The sequence below is a fragment of the Carya illinoinensis genome, chromosome 8 (genome assembly GCF_018687715.1).
Source record: "Carya illinoinensis cultivar Pawnee chromosome 8, C.illinoinensisPawnee_v1, whole genome shotgun sequence".
Lineage (NCBI taxonomy): Eukaryota > Viridiplantae > Streptophyta > Magnoliopsida > Fagales > Juglandaceae > Carya > Carya illinoinensis.
The window spans coordinates 6,315,254-6,339,112 of NC_056759.1; the positions used below are offsets into that span (position 1 = coordinate 6,315,254).

Sequence of the window (23,859 nt, forward strand, 5' to 3'; positions counted from 1 at the left end):
ATTTCTCTAACTTAAATCAGTATCTCTCTCTGCTGCTAGTTCATTTGATTGGTGTCAATCTCTGTCTAGAAAAGAAGAGATAAACAACACTACATTTTGAGATCTACTTCAATGTAAGACTTGTTTTTGTGAGACTTGCACTTAACATTACTCTTTAAAAAATTATCACATGACTTTTGAGAAAGCAATAAATACTTTTTTTTTTTTTTAATGAAGGGACATATGACATTTTTTAACTTGACCATTTAAAAAACACGTGATTGTCATATGCTCAATAACATTGATGACTTTAAGCATAATTGTTTAAATTATGGCTGAATAAGAAATCGAGCTGATGGTTTGTGAATTTTTTTCTTGTTTTTATGTTCTTTGGACTTTTAAAATAATTACTTTTCTCAGAGTTCATTTAGTACTGGAGAATTGATCTTGGGCTTTTGAATTGTAATTATGCTTGGACTTGACCATCTGACCCAATTCCCACGTCTCCTGGCTCTCCCACACAGTAACACCCGCTCAAATTGCAGAAACCGATAAAACATATACACAAAAATGGGATAAGCAACCCGGCGGCTATCCCTCATACTCACAGTCGGCCAATCTCTCAGTAAGCATTCCCTATGTCTCAGACAAGAGAGAGTTGTTTACTGAGCCACAACCAATCAACTTTCCCCCCCCATGCAACATAGAGGGGTTTATTTTCACTAGTAATAATAATATTTAAGATCATGATCAGTAGCTAGCTAGGAAGGTGGGCCTTCAAAACGAATGTAGTCATACATGATCCCCTGAAGAGGGCCGGTGACCGATGTTTGTGTAAGGAAAATGGTATTGTCCCCAATCAGGAGCAAAGCTCTTGGTACTTCAACATTGTACAGCCGATACAGTCCATGGATTCCATGTCTGGCAATTGTGTTGTCGTGCCCAATTACTCCAGTTGTAAATGTGGGAGGATTTTCTTCAGGAGGATCGTTTATCCGAACCTTTTTTCAATGGAAAGGGAAAATAAAAATAAAATAGAACACATTGGATTATTTAATGACTAGATCAATCAATTATGCATGCATATGCTCATCATGATCAACGCTGCTTAAGGTCCAAACCTGTAATTCAGAGTCGTTCACTGTTGCAAGTGCCAATCGCAGTTTATAGACTCCGATTGTATCTACTTGTTGAAGTTGGAACTTGATTTGCCATGTGGTTCCTTGATATGTGTCATCATCTATTTTCCTAACATACTCCAACAAAAAATGAGAAATGATATTTACAATTCTAGAATGTGTAAATTTCACACACATCTTTTATAAAAATGGATAAGTATGATATCCACGTAAGAAAAAAAAGTGAATAAGTATGAGACTAGACCGCTGTAATCGAATTAAGCCTGTAGTGTACGTATACGTGGGAAGAACTTACCTGGTAACCTGAGCAAAAAACCAATCTTTCCTATAATCATTAACGCCTACTGTGTAAACCAAATCCCCATCGGGATATAGATCTGCATATCTTTCCCACAATCCGTACTGCCTAAACCTGTAAAAACGATAAAATTTAGGATGAAAAACAATATATATTTTTTCTAAATTGAAAGATAATTATATAGAAATTAAACGAAAAATAATAATGTATTATGTACGTAATATGAAAACTCGAGTTAATGTTGATCATTTTGAAACACCCATGCATTTATATTTGTAGTAATTAATTATGAGCTGCATATATATAATATACCTGTCGGGATGATTCACATAAAGTGTGACGCCCCCAAATTCCGTTTGGGATCGGACGGACATTTGAAGCGTCGAGACATGCAACACAAGGTTACCTGCCCCCGTTCATGACATATAAGATGCAATATTCCTAACATGCATCTAACAATATGCAATATTCGCAGCGGATAAATTTTTTCTTTAGCAATACTATGCACCAAATTGAAAATATCCCAAATGCTTAAAACATACTTCATACATAAAAATCCATTGAACAACTAAGATCACAACACTAGTCCAAAATGGTTATGATCCAAAAAGTAATAGAGATGCAACTCAATCGTACAAGTAGTAATTTACGTTAATTACTATATCAACATTTATGTCGCACCGTCACTTAGTCAACTGTGTCTAGTTGATCAGCTCCTGATTCTCCTTCAGGTCCTGTAACAAGATCTACCATTCGGGGGGAATGGTAGTTGGGACTACCAAAGTGAGATTTGATTACAAATCTCAGCAAGTTAACAAAAAACTTCCATACAGACTAATGATACATGTATGACAGTAAAAGCATAAATGCATAATCAAATTCATAAGTAATTAAGCATAACTTAGCGTACAACATAGCATAATTGACATAGCTTAAATTGAATCATGAACTGAACTTGACTTGACATGAACTTGATCTGAAACTTGACTTAGCATGAACTTGCTCTGAAACTTGAATTAACATGAAAAATACATACTCCACAGTTGTTGTGGCCCCATGTATTCTACACAAACTTGACTTAACATTAAAAATACATACTCCACAGTTGTTGTGGCCCCATGTATTCTACACAAACTTGACTTAACATGAAAAATACATACTCCACAGTTGTTGTGGCCCCATGTATTCTACGCATCACAATTGTAGTAAAATACATACTCCACAGTTGTTGTGGCCCCATGTATTCTACACAAACATAATGTACTCAAGATGAAACGTGACTTGAACATAACTTGAAATACATGACCAACTTGAGATAGAAACATTTCGTAACATGGCATAACATATAATAGACAACATATTTAACATGACATACTTGCAACAGTGAATATTACATGACTTGACATACATGTAATAGATGGCATACTTAGCATGACGTACTTGTAATGTACAGTAATACATAACAGAATATATTATGTAACAGATAAAAATTGATGACAGAATAAATTCTGTATAATAAACAATTACGTGATAATTTGGCATGGCACGACATATATGATAACACACATACATACACTATAGTTCTTTTACTTAGCACACATACACAGTAGACTGCTAGTAAGTTAAAAGCTAACTTACCTCGATCTCCGCGTTTCTTATAAAACCTCAAGCGCGATCACGAGGAACTGTAATTAGTGATTCTTAAAGTTAGTACTAAATCACTAATAATTTGAAATATGGAAAAATACTAACTTAAAGAGTAAAATTTCCATTTTACTTCCTACATGTAGGAAAATGACCGTTTTACCCATAACTTAAGGATTTTGCATACTAACTCCAAAAGTCACCAAAATTTACATGCCTCATGTAAATTTTATCCTCAACTCAAATATCAATTTAGAAAAATTTAAAACTAATCACAACTATTAAAACTCCAAAAATAAACGTAATAAACTTAGTACTGAAAAATTCTAAATATTTAATTAAGCCTAGTGGTGTAGACTATAATGTATTCTGACACTTTTAACTATCTCAAATAATTAAAATCGCATTTCTAGCACCATAGTGAGTGATAACACTAACTATGTTGACAGGCTAAAATTTATGCGATTAGTCGATTCGTGTAAACTTACAGAGTTTTCACGAGGTTGCTAAAGTCAATAGAAATTCCTTAATTGAATTTCTAGCGGGCTGTTACAATCTCCCCTCCTAAAAAAAAAAGATTTCGTCCTCGAAATCGAATTAAATAAGAAGTAGCAATTTAATGAGGAGGTGTTGCTTACCAACCTATTGTCTATCCCGTATATATATATATATATATATATATATATATATATATATATATAAATGCCTTTGAGATTATGTCATTCCTTAACTCTCTTACTTTAATCAACAATTAGATTATACTTCTTTGCACAAGGTTGGCCAAGTTGTAACGACATACTCTCCAAACCTAAAACTTTAAGTAAATAATCTTTCGAAACTCTTCTTTAGAAAAGCATAGGTGATATACTTTAAATGTTCTTGTAAATACCATAGTAAAGAATTCATCAAAATTAAACCGTTAACCTCTCTCTTTTTAACAAAATCGGTGGCACTCTGTTTTAGACCAAATAAATCTGATCCGCGTGATTTTTATAGGTCTTCTGTAGTTGTCAGGCGCCGCATAGCTACGACACTACTTTGTTCTTCTGTAATTGTCAGGCACCGCAGCTATGATACTACATTGCTCTTGTCTCTTGTAGAGAAATGATTCACGAGAGGTGATTTGTCATAATTTTCTCTATAAAAGAATTATTCAGTTCATCTTCTTTCTCATCTCATCTTCTTCACTTTTCTGAAATTAATCTGCATTCTTACTCTGCAATCTCTTTCTGCTTACTCACTTTGCAATGGCTCAGCAATCTTCTCATTGCCAAAACATGAGGTATTCTGCACCTCGTTCCCCAGTTGTTTCTGCTTCTTCCATAGGTGCTATTATGCAATCAAATAATGATCTGACTAATAAGTCAGAAAATGAACTTATCTACGAGCTTGTGAGTCTCGGTACTCGATACTCATCAGCCATTGTCGCATATTCTCAGAGACTGCAATCCAGGACTGGTGGGGTTGACAAACTCCACGAGAGTATTTCTCTGCTTCAGAGGCTTCTTATGGAATCCAACATGAAGATAGAAGCAGTAAAGCGAGAGAACAGAGATTTAAAATCTTTGCTTAACTCTTCTTTTCGAGTGGCTACTCCTTTAGATAGGAGAGGCATGCAGATTTTTGAAGAGCAAGAACGTTTAAAGATTGAGGCAAAGAGCCTCAAATTTCTGTAATTTTGCTTTATGATAATAAAATAATACTTCACAAATATTCATATTTGTGTTTCTATCTTCTGGTATATGTTTTATGTACTCCATTTTATTTCTTTCAGGGATTTTCATATATATGACATGATCCAATGACTCGTATAAATATGCATTTAATCATGCATATCCAAACTCTCAGTAATCTTCAAGTTAATAAAAACCTCAAGGAGTTCTACTGGTCTAGGACTAACTTACTTCTTTATAATCGCAACAATCAGTCATCTTCCTAGGTGGTACTTTGATAACTGACCAGTTAATAACTTAAACTTGAAACTTTCTCTCTTATGATTGTCATAACTCTTCTATCCATCATAAATTATCAATTATTCTAACTCTAAATGATTTGTTCCTAATGTTCACATAAATCCTCAAGACCAAGATTTTACTCTCCATATAATAGTCTTCAAAAGAAGATCGATCTATGTATCCATAAAGATAGTGCTTTGCCAGAAATCATTTACTGGCGGCGTGGTAATACTATTATCATAAATGAATCCTACTAAGGCTAAAGCTTCTCCTAATCAAATTACTCTTCCAAACACAATTTCTATCGTATTTTTAAAATCAAAACAATTCTCCAAATATGTGGAATACCATTCATCAATCCTACATATCCTTTCTCATATTACTAAAATGTATTCTATATCTACATTGGTATGAACAATAATACTTCTAATGAAAATTTTTTACTCTTACCACTAGAGTAACAATTCAACTTCCAAGCTGAATTCTCAAGCACCACAATTAATAGAAACAATGACTCGTTTGAATCAAACAATGTACAATTTACCAACCCCAATGACTTGACCTACTCCAAAATAACAATAATGCAATACTACCATCAATTGCAATCAGATCAACGTTAACTATGTTTACCTCAACTAATCCTTCATCCATCGGGAAATTCTGATCCTCTTGATTATTATCTCCCTTAGGATTCCGAGGTATTCTATCACGAGTCATGTGTCCCTTCTTGAAACACACGAGTATATGTATAAAAACCACATACTACCTTTCATACCTTAAGAAATTCAAGCCTAATGTTTGGTGCATTTCCTAAGGACATGTGGATTTACTGCCCAGAGACGTATTGCTCTGATACCACCCTGTGACGCCCCCAAATTCCGTTTGGGATCGGACGGACATTTGAAGCGTCGAGACATGCAACACAAGGTTACCTGCCCCCGTTCATGACATATAAGATGCAATATTCCTAACATGCATCTAACAATATGCAATATTCGCAGCGGATAAATTTTTTCTTTAGCAATACTATGCACCAAATTGAAAATATCCCAAATGCTTAAAACATACTTCATACATAAAAATCCATTGAACAACTAAGATCACAACACTAGTCCAAAATGGTTATGATCCAAAAAGTAATAGAGATGCAACTCAATCGTACAAGTAGTAATTTACGTTAATTACTATATCAACATTTATGTCGCACCGTCACTTAGTCAACTGTGTCTAGTTGATCAGCTCATGATTCTCCTTCAGGTCCTGTAACAAGATCTACCATTCGGGGGGAATGGTAGTTGGGACTACCAAAGTGAGATTTGATTACAAATCTCAGCAAGTTAACAAAAAACTTCCATACAGACTAATGATACATGTATGACAGTAAAAGCATAAATGCATAATCAAATTCATAAGTAATTAAGCATAACTTAGCGTACAACATAGCATAATTGACATAGCTTAAATTGAATCATGAACTGAACTTGACTTGACATGAACTTGATCTGAAACTTGACTTAGCATGAACTTGCTCTGAAACTTGAATTAACATGAAAAATACATACTCCACAGTTGTTGTGGCCCCATGTATTCTACACAAACTTGACTTAACATTAAAAATACATACTCCACAGTTGTTGTGGCCCCATGTATTCTACACAAACTTGACTTAACATGAAAAATACATACTCCACAGTTGTTGTGGCCCCATGTATTCTACGTGTAAATACATACTCCACAGTTGTTGTGGCCCCATGTATTCTACGCATCACAATTGTAGTAAAATACATACTCCACAGTTGTTGTGGCCCCATGTATTCTACACAAACATAATGTACTCAAGATGAAACGTGACTTGAACATAACTTGAAATACATGACCAACTTGAGATAGAAACATTTCGTAACATGGCATAACATATAATAGACAACATATTTAACATGACATACTTGCAACAGTGAATATTACATGACTTGACATACATGTAATAGATGGCATACTTAGCATGACGTACTTGTAATGTACAGTAATACATAACAGAATATATTATGTAACAGATAAAAATTGATGACAGAATAAATTCTGTATAATAAACAATTACGTGATAATTTGGCATGGCACGACATATATGATAACACACATACATACACTATAGTTCTTTTACTTAGCACACATACACAGTAGACTGCTAGTAAGTTAAAAGCTAACTTACCTCGATCTCCGCGTTTCTTATAAAACCTCAAGCGCGATCACGAGGAACTGTAATTAGTGATTCTTAAAGTTAGTACTAAATCACTAATAATTTGAAATATGGAAAAATACTAACTTAAAGAGTAAAATTTCCATTTTACTTCCTACATGTAGGAAAATGACCGTTTTACCCATAACTTAAGGATTTTGCATACTAACTCCAAAAGTCACCAAAATTTACATGACTCATGTAAATTTTATCCTCAACTCAAATATCAATTTAGAAAAATTTAAAACTAATCACAACTATTAAAACTCCAAAAATAAACGTAATAAACTTAGTACTGAAAAATTCTAAATATTTAATTAAGCCTAGTGGTGTAGACTATAATGTATTCTGACACTTTTAACTATCTCAAATAATTAAAATCGCATTTCTAGCACCATAGTGAGTGATAACACTAACTATGTTGACAGGCTAAAATTTATGCGATTAGTCGATTCGTGTAAACTTACAGAGTTTTCACGAGGTTGCTAAAGTCAATAGAAATTCCTTAATTGAATTTCTAGCGGGCTGTTACATAAAGCTTGTTGATATATTTTGGATTAGGATCGGGGATGTAGAATTCAGCAGCAGAGCGATTTGGAATCCCTATTTCCCATATTGTAGGACCATCTCTTGGTGGCTCAAATATTAGGTCTCCCAAGTTAATATCACAACCTGTAATTATATATATATATATATATATGTATATATATATCTCACATTTATTTATTTATTTATTTTATACAAATACTCTTGCATGCATGCATGCATACTAAATAATTATACAAATAGAAAAGTTTTTCAAAAATAAGAATCGGACCTTCAGTTATGGTAATGACAACATCACACCTATAGTCACCAATAATTCCAGGAATCCATGCATAAAGATTGTAATCGCCAATTCGTATGTGATTAATGGAGAAATAGCCACATGCATCTGCTACGGTCCAAAACTGGTAACCCTAGTGAGACATAGGGGTTTAGAATTGTTATCGTGTTTTAAAATAATATTAGATACAATTTTAAGGCATACAAGTACTCCATTTGAATAAAAATTGGGTTCGTCATTTAAAAATGAATTGTTATGCACGAGTAAATTTTTCTACTTTTTTTAAAGACTTTACAAATTATTTCACTACATTTTATTATGTTTAATAATAGCAATTGGTATAACACATCTGAAAAAAATCTATTCATCATCTTAATTTATATCATCCTCTTATCATTCCATGATGATGCGACAATATATGATAAGTTCATAAGTGAAATATGATAAATAATCTCCAATCATCTTATATCACATCATAGGATAATGAAATGATTATAAAAATTAGGATAATAAGTAACATTACTCAATACATTTATAATGTCTTAAAACTTGAAGAAGACAAATCTTAAATAAAGAACAACCTTTTACTTAAAATAAATGATGTTATAATATTTCTTGTTATACATATATAGTAATAATAATTATAATATGACGAATTAAATTAAATACCTTGCATTCTGTTTGCCAGGATCCAACCTCTCCAGGTGGTGCCAATCCAACGTAAGCCAAGCTTGCGGGAATCATGCACTCGTCACTTGAATACCTGCGCAATGCATGCACCCAACTGCATTAATCTCTGGTCCTTACTAAGGTATTTTTTTTTTGAGAAATAATTTGTGCAGTCGGTAAGTGTAATTAGTGTACAGTCGCTTTGAAAAAAATGAATTAATATAGAACCTATATAAAAAAAAATTATTTTTATAATTTTTTTTTATTCATTCTGTACAACCATGAAAAAAATATATTTTTATAATTTTTTTATTTATTCCGTACAGCCGACTGGATTCCGACTGCATCTAGCAAAACCTTTTTTTTTGTCCAGCCATTCTATGTGAATATATATATATATATATATATATATAAACTTATATTTACAAATCGACTTAAAAAGTAGATAATTTGATATGATAGATATTTATTTTGTAAATTAATTTAATTTTAAATTATTTTAAATTAAATAAAAAATAATAATTATAGACAAACTTTTTACAAGAAAGTATTTTTATATAAAATTTGTTATTAATTATTGTATATCTTGGATATATACTAATTTTGAGTGATAGAAACATGCATGATGTTTAAAATTTCTGACAAAATAATCATTAACATGCATGATCGCGATCTCTTTTGATTTTATTAACCGAGATTATTGGAAATATATAGATGAGTCCGAAAACATTAATTGTGTAATTATTATGATATAATCGCGGCCGTCAAGACTCGACACCAATCATTAATATTGATACAAGAGTTAACGTAAAAGAATCATAAACGGGACATGAGTTGAAGGTGATTAAGGAACATATATACCTGTCTCGAATATGCAATCCACCACTGACACTGCCCCTTTGATCAGATGATGGAAAATCTTCGGAATCTGGAAAATGGTAGGGCCAGCTTTCAACCTCAACCTTCATCTGATCAATAAAATGATTTCGCTTTAAATTAATTAGTGCTGTCCCATATAAAGTCAGAAAAAGATTGAGGAGTGAGATGGGATGAAAATTTTGTAAATAATAATAAGATAATTTATGAATAGTAGTGAGATAATTTGAGTTGAATATTTTTTAAATTTTGAAAAATTTGAGAGAAAAAGTTGAATAAAAAATATTATAAAGTTAAAATATTGTAAAAATATAGTTTTATAATATTGTTTTTATGTGAGCATTTAAAAAAATTGGAATTATTTTTTATTTTTTATTTGAAAGTTTGAAAAAGTTGTAATGATTAGTTTAAAAATTTTATATTTAAATTATGTTTAAAAATAGGATGAGATGAGAATTTTATATCTCACCCCAAACCTGCCCTAAGATTACATATGTTGATAGAGATGGATTAGGATCATGATAACACAGTTATTGTTTTTCCAAAAATATAAAAATATATGTATTAGAGTTCTTGCCAAAACTCAAAATATACATAATTTTTCTTAAAAATTAACATGTTGGCTTAAAAAAAACTATCAAAGGCAAAAATATATATATATATATATTTTTAAATTCATAACATTATGTATGATCTCTAGGTTAATTCATGACTTGTTGATAACTTCTTTTATTTTGATTGACATGCATTTACAATTTCTTTTTGTATTGCTATCATATATAATAACGATCTCTATATATATACTATGTTATGAATTACTCACTTGTTTTTTAGCATCTTCCCAAAGGAAAAATGGGTCATGACTTGCATGATCATCTGTCGACATAGAATTAAGGTACATGAAAATGGGGCCAAAAACTTTCTTCCATGGCTCGTTGGGCTTCAGTTTGAGCACAAGATCCTCTCCTCCGTAATGAGCACTGAGAAACATCTGTTTGTAACCATCTTTATTAGCTAGGTTTAACATTCATTATAACAAAATCACATTCACAGCAATTGAAAAATAATACAGATGATACAGTCATTTTCACAATCTTTTACATAAACTATGACGTTTTAAATTATGAGTATTTTTGTGCAATTAATTTTAACTAAGGTTGCATATATACGAATATTGCTACTATATTGTCCCAGTTATACTGTTCACTTTATGTCATTGACATGGGCACGCGACTTATTAAAAAATTAAAAAAATATATATTCAAAATAAAATAGCGAAGACATGAAGATTGAAGCTCTAAATTTCCTCTAATCCTTTTATGATTGTATTTTTAATTTTTCTTTTTAATAAATCACAGGTCAATAGGACAAAATGAAAGATATAATTGGGACAACATAGTATTAACAAAATTTCTCATATATATATAAATATATATTTGCACACACATTAGTACTCCAAGTGGACAAACTCTACTCGTCATCTTCATACCACAAACCACACATAGTTTTTTAATTTTTTTCTTATTAAATGTGTGGTGTATAGATCATGAATAGAAAAATTCAATCAATTTAAAAAGAGTAAAATAAAAAAAATAAATAAAGTACAGCATATAATGTATGAAGATGATAATGAATAATAAAATTCTTCCACGTGACTAATCTCAAAATTAAGCCATTTTATTTTTTATTTGAAGAATCAGTATGCCATCATTAACCTTTCAGCTCTCGACAAATATTAAGCTTTTTGAACATGAAATATATATGCAACAAATTAATATTACTTACAGCAAGGTTGAAGGGCCCCACATGGGAAGTCAAGTTCTGTTTGATGGGTCCACCCGATCGAAACTCACTACTAGGTGTGATTTGCCAGAATCCCACGGGCGGGTCGGTGCAAATCCATCCATGGACCTTAAGATCTTTGTTCTCACATGAATACTGGTACTTGTCATCCACCTAAAACCATAATATATATATTTAACAAATTATTCCTATACACTATAACCTAATAATTAAGCAATTTCAATAATTTTTGTCTCTCAATTTAAAGAAAAAAAATTGTATTACTTTTTTTTTTTGATGGAAAAAAATTGTATTACTAGTTACAAAGAAACTGCGAGAATTGTCTATCTAGACTTGTACAAATCATAATTAGTCCTTAAAAGAATTCATCATGTGTACCTCTCCCTTGAACTCCGGCTCCACAGGATCAACGAGCAAGACTGCTTCACCAGAGGTTCACCTCTTTCTGGTAACCGATCGTCCGGAAGAGGCATGAATCTTTGTCTATTGTCCGCTATTGCCATGTAGTGAAACCTATATATAATTAAATATTTTAAGAAACCAATATCATGAGCGAGCATCAAGAGGTTCATAATATAATTAATTAATTAATTCGTGTTAATTACATGTGTACGCACTTGTCTTTTCTGAGTTTGAAGACAATCCTGGTCTGAGGGAGGTTGAAAGGAGGCCATTCCTTTAAGTGATCGTAGATGGCGTAGGTATAGAAGCCCGGAGAATTACGTAGCATAATAAACCTGCAGATGAGCAAACATCATGCATGTATGCCTTTAATTAATTGCATGCTAGCCGTGGCATATCGGTCATGGCATGCATGCATGGAGTACGTACCTTTTGTCTATATTTAAGGGGACGAGCTTTCCCTGCAGCGAGCGATCCCATAACCTTGTGAATGAGATCTCTACTTGTTCTTTCTTTTCTACTACAACCCTAAAACTTGTTCCTTTGATCCTGCATACATATATGGTAATAATCGTTTCTGCATTTATTGGAGTACTTCAACTGCATTTATCTGCATACATGAAGAAATAATACCCATAGGACAAATTGATGACAGAAAAAAAAAAGGCAAGGTGGTGCATATTTCTGGAAAAAATAAAATAAAAGGCTTTTTTATCGTTGCAGGTACATACACATCGAATGTACCCGTTGTTCCTGTACTTCCTGTTTCACTCCAGACAAGGTCCCAGTACCTACATAATATTTCATCCAAAATATGTAACATATGTAGCTATATGTGTAAAACATGATTAACAACCCCTCATTTTCCTTAAAAGAAGGAAGAAAAACAAAAGAAGACCCAAAAAAGAAAAATTTAAAGAGCAATTTTAATAAGGAGATTACGTACCCTCTATTGACCTCTTCATCGAGAACTTCAAGCAAATTGTCGATGCCATTATATTTAATCCCAGTCACAATTCCATCTGGATTTGATAATGTTACTTGGAGTATACCATTATCCATTGTCACCTGCAGAACATGAAAGAGTCTGATCATGATCATTACCTAAACTCATAATTAAAATGCAATATTAATTGCTTATAAGTTAGCATGCATATATGCAGATTAGTCAAGAAGTTGAGGAGCAAAATGAGTTTAGAAGTCCTTAATTGTGCATAAAATGGGAACTTATGTACCATCTACATATATATATATATATATATATATATACATGACTTACATGGCTGTCCTCAATATGCAATTGCACCCCTGGAGACATGGTGATGAAGCCCTTGGTTGTCTAGCTCGGTGGTCACTTTTCCTTCTTTTCGCAGAACAAGAGATCAAGTTCTGAATTTTGGGATGCAGCTTGATCCGAATCAAGAAGGCAAGGATTGAACTCGATCTTTCAAGGAACTAATAATTTTATGAAGCTGGCAGTTTTTGCGAAAAAGGATGGAATCATGTGTTGATCAGGAGAAAATCTCCACTACTCCGTACATCGATGATCATGATCGATGATGATACATATATTGCGGCCTCCTCAGTCTGGAAATATTTGAAGCTTATAATTTAAAGCTAGCTACCTAGGTAGCTAGCTAGCTAACGTAGTGAGTGATAATTGGGTAGGGTTTACGTGAACTAGAGAGGAGGATATTCATTCTTTAACACTTTCTTTGTTGATTTCTTTGCTCGGTTGCCAATGATGTCATAGAAGTCTCCAGCCATCTGTAAAAAAGCTAATGCACAGACAATCATGAATAGCCTGTGATCATGATGAGATACTAATTATTATAAATACACGAGACAATGCTAGCTAGGTTACTGTCGAATGTGTAATTGTGTACGTTAGTATAAATGAAATGTTTTTATTTTTTTTAAAATATCATTAATAATTAAGGAAAAAATAAAAAATATAAATTCTCTAATTAATAGTCACCTCCTTAACTATTTTTAAAAAAAATAAATAACAAATATTTGTGGCTTTTTTTTTTTTTTTTTCTAGAGCTAGTTAGACTATAAATTAAATATTGCTCGTGATCACTAATTGAAACTGCTACATATAGATATAGATGCATATATATATATATATATATATATATATATATATAAATTTGTTGATCACGGGATGCAATATATAATATATGATGATCTTGGGGCGCGGGCCATGTCCCATGCATGGTCGTTAGGTACGTGTGTAATCTCAAGTCTGGTAAAGGGTCGAAAGAGGCAGAGCTAGAGAAGGTGCCAAGTCATGATAAGCGTGCTCACTTTTAAGCTAATAAAGCGTAGCACCATATCGAAACGATTTAATAAATGATTTCCGTAAGTCTCAAATAGTTAATTTCGCACATGGATCTATATAAAAAAGTAGATACTGCTTTGAAAAAATATAAAAAATATATTATTTTTTAGCAGGATCCACCATTTCATAAAGAGCATTCATTGAGTTTGTTTATTTATAACTTATACTTAATATTATTTATTAAAAACTACAAATGATTTTTATAAATTTTAAATAGATAAGTTTCGCCCAGAGATCTTTGTAAAAAAGTAAACTGTATCTTAAAAAAAATTAAAAAATTTATTACTTTTTAGTAGGACCCTTTATTTATAAAGGGCCTGTGCAAACTTGTAACTAGAAATTAGCTTGGCTGATTGTAGATTTGCTATGCTCGTGATATTCGTATTCTATGTATTAAATTAAGTGACATGCTTGTTCATATATATTGGAAAAATTTTGGTTTAGAGGCTTGCTCTGCCGAGGAAGGAGATGGATTCTTCGGCATTCATTCTCTTTTGGGATGGTGAATGTTTCGGGAGATATTATTAGTCCAAGGGATCATGACTAGCTCAAACGTAGAGCCTAGAAGATTAATACATGAGCCATATGATCAGTAGATTTTTAGATGGTTTATGGTATAGATAAATAGAATAGGTAGTTATGGGATAGCTACAATATCTAACAAAGAAAATATTTTAGTCATAAAAGGATTAAACAAAAATAAACTTACAAGCTGATGTGGCTTGATATCGTACCTCAGATTATAAAATTATTTTTATTATAAAGTAGATTTAACAGATTTTCTAAAACCACATCAGTTTGTGTGTTTATTTTGTATAATCTCTTTGTGTTTGTAGCAGTTCACATTTAACATACGTTATATATATATATATATAAATATATATATATATATATATCTCTATCATTCTCTCTCCTAAAAGCCTACAAATTTAAATGTGGTTTTTTTGCCAGAGAGGAGGGGTTGGCCTTGACTTCCTCCTGATCATTTTCTTATTCCACCATTTATCGGTTTTGTTTATAAAGTTAGTTCTCTTTTCCTAGTTGTTTTGTTTCCTCCAAGGTAGAAAAAATTAGATCTGCAGTTTTTCAGCAACATTCAAGAGACATGCGAGGTACGAGAAGGCTCCCAGACTGTAAATCGTTTCAAGAGAAGTTGCAATTTTGTGCGCATGGGTCTCACTTGCTGCGAACAATCACATGTGGCCCTTACGTGCCACCCCTTAAGGGAGATTTTCTTGCCACACACACTAGACCAACGAACTCGCCAACATTAGATTTGATTATTGTGGTTGCAAAAAGACAGGTGCGTGGTGCCCACACTCCATTACAGATTCTGAAGTCTAGCGAAGTTAGTCCAAACTGTAATTCGTCCATTTTTTCCTCTATCTTACTATTTTCCTCACTGCTTTTCTCAAATTTTGTTAGAATATTCTTATATGCAAAGATTTTAGTAAAATATTTGAACTGTTGGTGCCCGACAATCACCACCTCTTATTTGGTCCCTTGGCGGTCTCTCTCTGCCACAACCCACGAGCCCCACTTTTTTTTTGGTCCCCAATGCAAGAATCACATGTACTCCTTTGAGAAAGTGTGGAGTTTTGTGGCAATGTATAACGAGATGGAGGTTGAATTTTTTAACTGGTCTTTTATTAAGAGAGTTATCCTATTTGGCCACAAGATTGTGAAGATAAAGTAGTGAACTTCCCCAATAGCCACTTTAAGATAAAATGCAATCACTATAATCACCATGACCTATTGTCATGGAACTACAATCCCACTCTCAAATTGTATAAAAACCGCCACTTATGTGGCTCCCTCCTAGCAGGGAAGGGCATGAGACATTTATTTATTTCTAGGGTCCATTTCTTTTTCTTTTTATATAGTGCCACATTAGTTAAGAAAGAGTGTTTGTCGGGGTCCCCTTAACCCTTACTCGTGTATTTTTGTATCCCATAATTATAATATATCGAGCTTGCTTAGAAAAAATAAATAGAATAGGTATCTCTCAAGTACATTTACATATATAACTTAAAGAATAATATTAGGTATAAGCTTTAAATAGACAAGCTTAATACAAATCTTTTGTAAAAAAATGGGTCTCACTAATAAAGAATAATTTTTTTTACACTTTTTTAAGGTGAGTTTTATTTTTTTTATAAGGGCTTGCATGGAACTTGACTATTTAAAATTTGTACAAATCATTTCTCTAACTTAAATCAGTATCTCTCTCTTTGTTGCTAGTTCGCTTGATTGGTGTCAATCTTTGTCTAGAAAAGAAGAGATAAACAGCACTACATTCTGAGATCTACTTCAGTGTAGGATTTGTTTTTGTGAGACTTGTACTTAACATTACTTTAAAAAAAAAAAATATTACATGGCTTTTGAGAAAGCAATAAATGCTTTTTTTTTTTATTTAATGAAGGGGCACATGACATTTTTTAACTTGACCATTTAAAAAACACGTGATTGTCATATGCTCAATAACATTGATGACTTTAGCCATAATTGTTTAAATTCTGGCCGAATGAGAAATCGAGCTGATGGTTTGTGATTTCTTTTCTTGTTTTTACGTTCGTTGGACTTTTAAAATAATTACTTTTCTTAGAGTACATTTTGTATTGGAGAATTGATCTTGGGCTTTTGAATTGTAATTATGCTTGGGTCTGACCATCTGACCCAATTCCCACCTCTCCTGGCTCTCCCGGCTCTCGCACACAGCTACATCCACTCAAATTGTAGAAACCGATAAAACATATACACAAAAATGGGATAAGCAACCCGGCGGCTATCCCTCATCCTCACAGTCAGCCAATCTCTCAATAAGCATTCCCTATGTCTCAGACAAGAGAGAGCTATTTACTGAGCCACAACCAATCAACTTTCCCCCTCCATGCAACATAGAGGGGTTTATTTTCACCAGTAATAATAATATTTAAGATCATGATCAGTAGCTAGCTAGGAAGGTGGGCCTTCAAAACGAATGTAGTCATACATGATCCCCTGAAGAGGACCGGTGACCGATGTTTGTGTAAGGAAAATGGTATTGTCCCCAATCAGGAGCAAAGCTCCTGGTACTTCAACGTTGTACAGCCGGTACAGTCCATGGATTCCATGTCTAGCAATTGTGTTGTCGTGCCCAATTACTCCAGTTGTAAATGTGGGAGGATTTTCTTCAGGAGGATCGTTTATCCGAACCTTTTTTCAATGGAAATGGAAAATAAAAATAAAATAGAACACATTGGATTATTTAATGACTAGATCAATCAATTATGCATGCATATGCTCATCATGATCAACGCTGCTTAAGGTCCAAACCTGTAATTCAGAGTCGTTCACTGTTGCAAGTGCCAATTGCAGTTTATAGACTCCGATTGTATCTACTTGTTGAAGTTGGAACTTGATTTGCCATGTGGTTCCTTGATATGTGTCATCATCTATTTTCCTAACATACTCCAACAAAAAATGAGAAATGATATTTACAATTCTAGAATGTGTAAACTTCGCACACATCTTTTATAAAAATGGATAAGTATGATATCCACGTAAGAAAAAAAAGTGAATAAGTATGAGACTAGACCGCTGTAATCGAATTAAGCCTGTAGTGTACGTATACGTGGGAAGAACTTACCTGGTAACCTGAGCAAAAAACCAATCTTTCCTATAATCATTAACGCCTACTGTGTAAACCAAATCCCCATCGGGATATAGATCTGCATATCTTTCCCACAATCCGTACTGCCTAAACCTGTAAAAACGATAAAATTTAGGATGAAAAACAATATATATTTTTTCTAAATTGAAAGATAATTATATAGAAATTAAACGAAAAATAATAATGTATTATGTACGTAATATGAAAACTCGAGTTAATGTTGATCATTTTGAAACACCCATGCATTTATATTTGTAGTAATTAATTATGAGCTGCATATATATAATTTACCTGTCAGGATGATTCACATAAAGCTTGTTGATATATTTTGGATTAGGATCGGGGATGTAGAATTCAGCAGCAGAGCGATTTGGAATCCCTATTTCCCATATTGTAGGACCACCTCTTGGTGGCTCAAATATTAGGTCTCCCAAGTTAATATCACAACCTGTAATTATATATATATATCTCACATTTATTTATTTATTTATTTTATACAAATACTCTTGCATGCATGCATGCATACTAAATAATTATACAAATAGAAAAGTTTTTCAAAAATAAGAATCGGACCTTCAGTTATGGTAATGACAACATCACGCCTATAGTCACCAATAATTCCAGGAATCCATGCATAAAGATTGTAATCGCCACTTCGTATGTGATTAATGGAGAAATAGCCACATGCATCTGCTACGGTCCAAAACTGGTAACCCTAGTGAGACATAGGGGTTTAGAATTGTTATCGTGTTTTAAAATAATATTAGATACAATTTTAAGGCATACAAGTACTCCATTTGAATAAAAATTGGGTTCATCATTTAAAAATGAATTGTTATGCACGAGTAAATTTTTCTACTTTTTTTAAAGACTTTACAAATTATTTCACTACATTTTATTATGTTTAATAATAGCAATTGGTATAACAAATCTGAAAAAAATCTATTCATCATCTTAATTAATTTATATCATCCTCTTATCATTCCATGATGATGCGACAATATATGATAAGTTCATAAGTGAAATATAATATATAATCTCCAATCATCTTATATCACATCATAGGATAATGAAATGATTATAAAAATTAGGATAATAAGTAACATTACTCAATACATTTATAATGTCTTAAAACTTGAAGAAGACAAATCTTAAATAAAGAACAACCTTTTACTTAAAATAAATGATGTTATAATATTTCTTGTTATACATATATAGTAATAATAATTATAATATGACGAATTAAATTAAATACCTTGCATTCTGTTTGCCAGGATCCAACCTCTCCAGGTGGTGCCAATCCAACGTAAGCCAAGCTTGCGGGAATCATGCACTCGTCACTTGAATACCTGCGCAATGCATGCACCCAACTGCATTAATCTTTGGTCCTTTCTAAGGTGTTTTTTTTTGTCCAGTCATTCTATGTGAATATATATATATATATATATATATATATAAACTTATATTTACAAATCGACTTAAAAAGTAGATAATTTGATATGATAGATATTTATTTTGTAAAAGAATTTAATTTTAAATTATTTTAAATTAAATAAAAAATAATAATTATAGACAAACTTTTTTATAATAAAGTATTTTTATATAAAATATGTTATTAATTATTGTATATCTTGGATATATACTAATTTTGAGTGATAGCTAGAAACATGCATGATGTTTAAAATTTCTGACAAAATAATCATTAACATGCATGATCGTGATCTCTTTTGATTTTATTAACCGAGATTATTGGAAATATATAGATGAGTCCGAAAACATTAATTGTGTAATTATTATGATATAATCGCGGCCGTCAAGACTCGACACCAATCATTAATATTGATACAAGAGTTAACGTAAAAGAATCATAAACGGGACATGAGTTGAAGGCGATTAAGGAACATAAATACCTGTCTCGAATATGCAATCCACCACTGACACTGCCCCTTTGATCAGATGATGGAAAATCCTCAGAATCTGGAAAATGGTAGGGCCAGCTTTCAACCTCAACCTTCATCTGATCAATAAAATGATTTCACTTTAAATTAATTAGTGCTGTCCCATATAAAGTTAGAAGAGGTTTAGGAGTGAGAAGACATCAAAATTTTGTAAATAATAATAATATAATTTATGTATAGTAATGAGATATTTGAGTTGAGTATTTTTTAAGTTTTAGAAAATGTGAGAGAAAAATTTAAATAAAAAATATTATAAAATTAAAATATTATAAGAATATAGTTTTATAATATTATTTTTATGTGGAGATTTGAAAAAGTTGAAATTATTTTTTATTTTTATTTGAAAGTTTGAAAAATTTGCAATGATTAGTTTGAAAATTTTATATTTAAATTATGTTTAGAAATAAGATGAGATGAAAATTTTGTATCTCACTCCAAACTTGCCCTAAGATTATATATGTTGACAGAGATGGATTAGGATCATGATAACACAGTTATTATTTTTCCAAAAATATAAAAATATATGTAATAGAGTTCTTGCCAAAACTCAAAATATACATAATGTTTCTTAAAAATTAACATGTTGGCTTAAAAAAAACTATCAAAGGCAAAAAAAAAAAAAAAAAAAAAAAAATTTAAATTCATAACATTATGTATGATCTCTAGGTTAATTCATGACTTGTTGATAACTTCTTTTATTTTGATTGACATGCATTTACAATTTCTTTTTGTATTGCTATCATATATAATAACAATCTCTATATATATACTATGTTATGAATTACTCACTTGTTTTTTAGCATCTTCCCAAAGGAAAAATGGGTCATGACTTGCATGATCATCTGTCGACATAGAATTAAGGTACATGAAAATGGGGCCAAAAACTTTCTTCCATGGCTCGTTGGGCTTCAGTTTGAGCACAAGATCCTCTCCTCCATAATGAGCGCTAAGAAACATCTGTTTGTAACCATCTTTATTAGCTAGGTTTAACATTAATTATAACAAAATCACATTCACAGCAATTGAAAAATAATACACATACAATCATTTTCAATCACAATCTTTTACGTAATGAGGCGTGCTACTATGCCGCCTCAGTTATACTGTTCACTCTATCTCATTGACATGGACACGTCACTTATTAAAAAAATAAAAAAAAAAATTCAAAATAAAATGTCGTTTGAAAATATAAAAAGAGAAAGATTGAAACTTGAAATTCCCTCTAATCCTTCTATTATTGTATTTTTAATTTTTTTTAAAAAAAATCACATGTCAATAGGACAAAATGAAAGATATAATTGAGACAACATGGTATTATAGAATTGCTCATATATATATATATATATATATATTTGTTCATGCATTAGTACTCTACGTGGAAAAATTCTACTGATCATGATCCTCGCATCACACATATTTTTTAACATTTTTCTCTTATCGAATATGTGGTGTATGTATAATGAATAGAAAAATTCAATTAATTTAGTAAAAATAAAACTAAAAATAATTTTTAAAAAATAAAATAATAAAAATAAGCTCACTTTGCTATTCATCATCCCCACACACCACACTTATTTTATTTTTTTATTCTTCTTAAAGTAATTGATTTCTTCGATCTATTCATCGTTCATAAACAATACATTTAGTGAGGAAAAAAATTAAACAAATAAAAAAAATTATGTATGATGTGTGATGTGATGATGATGATTAAAATTTTTCATGAATTATGCATGCAACATTACTTACAGCAAGGTTGACGGGCCCCACATGGGAAGTCAAGTTCTGTTTGATGGGTCCACCCGATCGAAACTCACTGCTAGGTGTGATTTGCCAGAAACCGACGGGCGGGTCGGTGCAGATCCATCCATGGACCTGAAGATCTTTGTTCTCACATGAATACTGGTACTTGTCATCCACCTAAAACCATAATATATATATATATATTTAACAAACTATTCCTATACACTATAACCTAATAATTAGCAATTTCAATAATTTTTGTCTGTCAATTTAAAGAAACTGTGCAATAACTTGTCTATCTAGACTTGTACAAATCATTAGTCCTTAAAGAATTCATCATGTGTACCTCTCCCTTGAACTCAGGCTCCACAGGATCAACGAGCAAAACGGCTTCTGGTGTAGCCAGAGGTTCACCTCTTCCTGGTAACCTGTCGTCCGGAAGAGGCATGAATCTTTGTCTGTTGTCCGCTATTGCCATGTAGTGAAACCTATATATATAATTGAATATTTTAAGAAACCAATATATATCGATGAGCATCGATCATGAGGTTCAACATAATATAATTAATTAATTCATATTAATTACATGGGTACGCACTTGTCTTTTCTGAGTTTGAAGACAATCCTGGTCTGTGGGAGGTTGAAAGGAGGCCATTCCTTTAAGTGATCGTAGATGGCGTAGGTATAGAAGCCCGGAGAATTACGTAGCATTATAAACCTGCGAGCAGATGATTATCAAACATCATGCATGTACGTATACCTAATTAATCATGATCATCATCATTAATTAATTTCATGCTAGCCGTACTGGCATATCGGTGACATGCATGAACATTGGAGTACGTACGTACCTTTTGTCTATATTTAAGGGGACGAGCTTTCCCTGAAGCGAGGGATACCATAGCCTCGTGAATGAGATCTCTACCTGTTCCTCCTTTTCTACTACAACCCTAAAACTTGTTCCTTTGATCCTGCATACATATATGGTAATAATCATTTCTTGATGACCAGTTAACGAGAGAATTAGAATAATGAATTGGAGTAGTACTTCAACTGCATTTATCTGCATACATATATGAAGAAATAATACCCATAGGACAAATTGATCATGACAGGAAAAAAAAGGCAAGGTGGTGCATATTTTTGGAAAAAAGTAAAGGCTTTTTTCATCGTTGCAGGGTACATACACATCGAATGTACCCGTTGTTCCTGTACTTCCTGTTTCACTCCATACAAGGTCCCAGTACCTACATAATATTTCATCCAAAATATGTAACATATCATATGTAGCTATGTAAAACATGATTAAAAACCCCTCCTTTTCCTTAAAAGAAGAGATCAAATTAAGAAGACCCAAAAATAAGGAGATTAAGTACCCTCTATTGACCTCCTCGTTGAGAACTTCAAGCAAATTGTCGATGCCATTATATTTAATCCCAGTCACAATTCCATCTGGATTTGATAATGTTACTTGGAGTATGCCATTATCCATTGTCACCTGCACAACATGCAAGAGTCTGATGATGATCATTACCTTATAAACTTATAATAATTAAAATGTAATATTAATTACTTATAAGTAGGCATGCATATATGCAGATTAGCTAGGAAGTTGAGGAGCAAAATGAGTTTAGAAGTCCTTAATTGTACATAAAATGGAAACTTATTTACCATCTATATATAAATAAATATATATATACACACACATGACTTACATGGCTGTCCTCAATATGCAATTGCACCCCTGCAGACATGGCCGGAGATGAAGCCCTTGGTTGTCTAGCTCTGTGGTCTCTTCCTTCTTTTCGCAGAACAAGTTCTGAATTTTGGGATGCAGCTTGATCCGAATCAAGAAGGCAAGGATTGAACTCGATCTTTCAAGGAACTAACAATTTTATGAAGCTGTCCGTTTTTGCGAAAAAGGATGGAATCATATGTTGATCACGAGAAAATCTCTACTACTCCATACATCGATGATCATGATCGATGATGATACATATATTGCGGCCTCCTCAGTCTGGAAATATTTGAAGCTTATAATTTAAAGCTAGCTAACGTACTGAGTGATAATTGGGTAGGGTTTGCTTGAACTAGAGAGGAAGATATTCATTCTTTAACATTTTCTTTGTTGATTTCTTTGCTCGGTTGCCAATGATGTCATAGACGTGCAGGAGTCTCTAGCCATCTGTAAAAAAGCTAATGCACTGACAATCATGAATAGCGTGTGATCATGATGAGATACTAATTATAAATACACGAGACAATGCTAGCTAGGTTACTGTCAAATGTGTAAGTGTGTAGATTAGTACAAATAACATTTTTTTTATTTTTTTAAAAA

General features: G+C 32.2%; 1 protein-coding gene and 1 pseudogene across 2 annotated transcripts; both read right to left on the reverse strand.

The window, feature by feature from the left end:
* Positions 1–518: 518 nt before the first annotated feature.
* Positions 519–13,455, reverse strand: LOC122317945 (annotated as a pseudogene).
* Positions 13,456–16,904: 3,449 nt separating this feature from the next.
* LOC122317946 (probable rhamnogalacturonate lyase B) lies at positions 16,905–23,618 on the reverse strand. Of its 2 annotated transcripts, XM_043135031.1 has the most exons (15): positions 23,237–23,617; positions 22,898–23,019; positions 22,709–22,768; positions 22,373–22,492; positions 22,120–22,239; positions 21,868–22,009; positions 21,528–21,698; positions 20,571–20,738; positions 19,734–19,840; positions 19,079–19,172; positions 18,397–18,538; positions 18,115–18,271; positions 17,800–17,916; positions 17,487–17,613; positions 16,905–17,366 (listed from the first exon to the last, which is right to left on the reverse strand). In XM_043135031.1, the coding sequence occupies exons 1-15, from the start codon at positions 23,273–23,275 to the stop codon at positions 17,127–17,129; spliced, it is 1,926 nt and encodes a 641-aa protein (XP_042990965.1). In that variant the 5' UTR covers positions 23,276–23,617; the 3' UTR covers positions 16,905–17,126. The 2 variants fall into 2 exon arrangements, with proteins under 2 accessions (XP_042990965.1, XP_042990966.1); XM_043135032.1 differs by lacking the exon at positions 22,709–22,768 and having other exon boundaries at positions 23,237–23,618.
* Between the last annotated feature and the right edge of the window lie 241 nt (positions 23,619–23,859).

What these genes read in the sequence shown, in the direction of transcription:
- LOC122317946 (XM_043135031.1), bottom strand. Translation starts at nt 23,275, where the DNA reads ATGTCTGCAGGGGTGCAATTGCATATTGAGGACAGCCAT. An exon ending in CCTGGCAAACAGAATGCAAG is followed by an intron (nt 18,539 to 19,078) that starts GTATTTAATTTA and finishes ATGTCTCACTAG; the next exon opens with GGTTACCAGTTTTGGACCGT. An exon ending in TGAACGACTCTGAATTACAG is followed by an intron (nt 17,367 to 17,486) that starts GTTTGGACCTTA and finishes CATTGAAAAAAG; the next exon opens with GTTCGGATAAACGATCCTCC.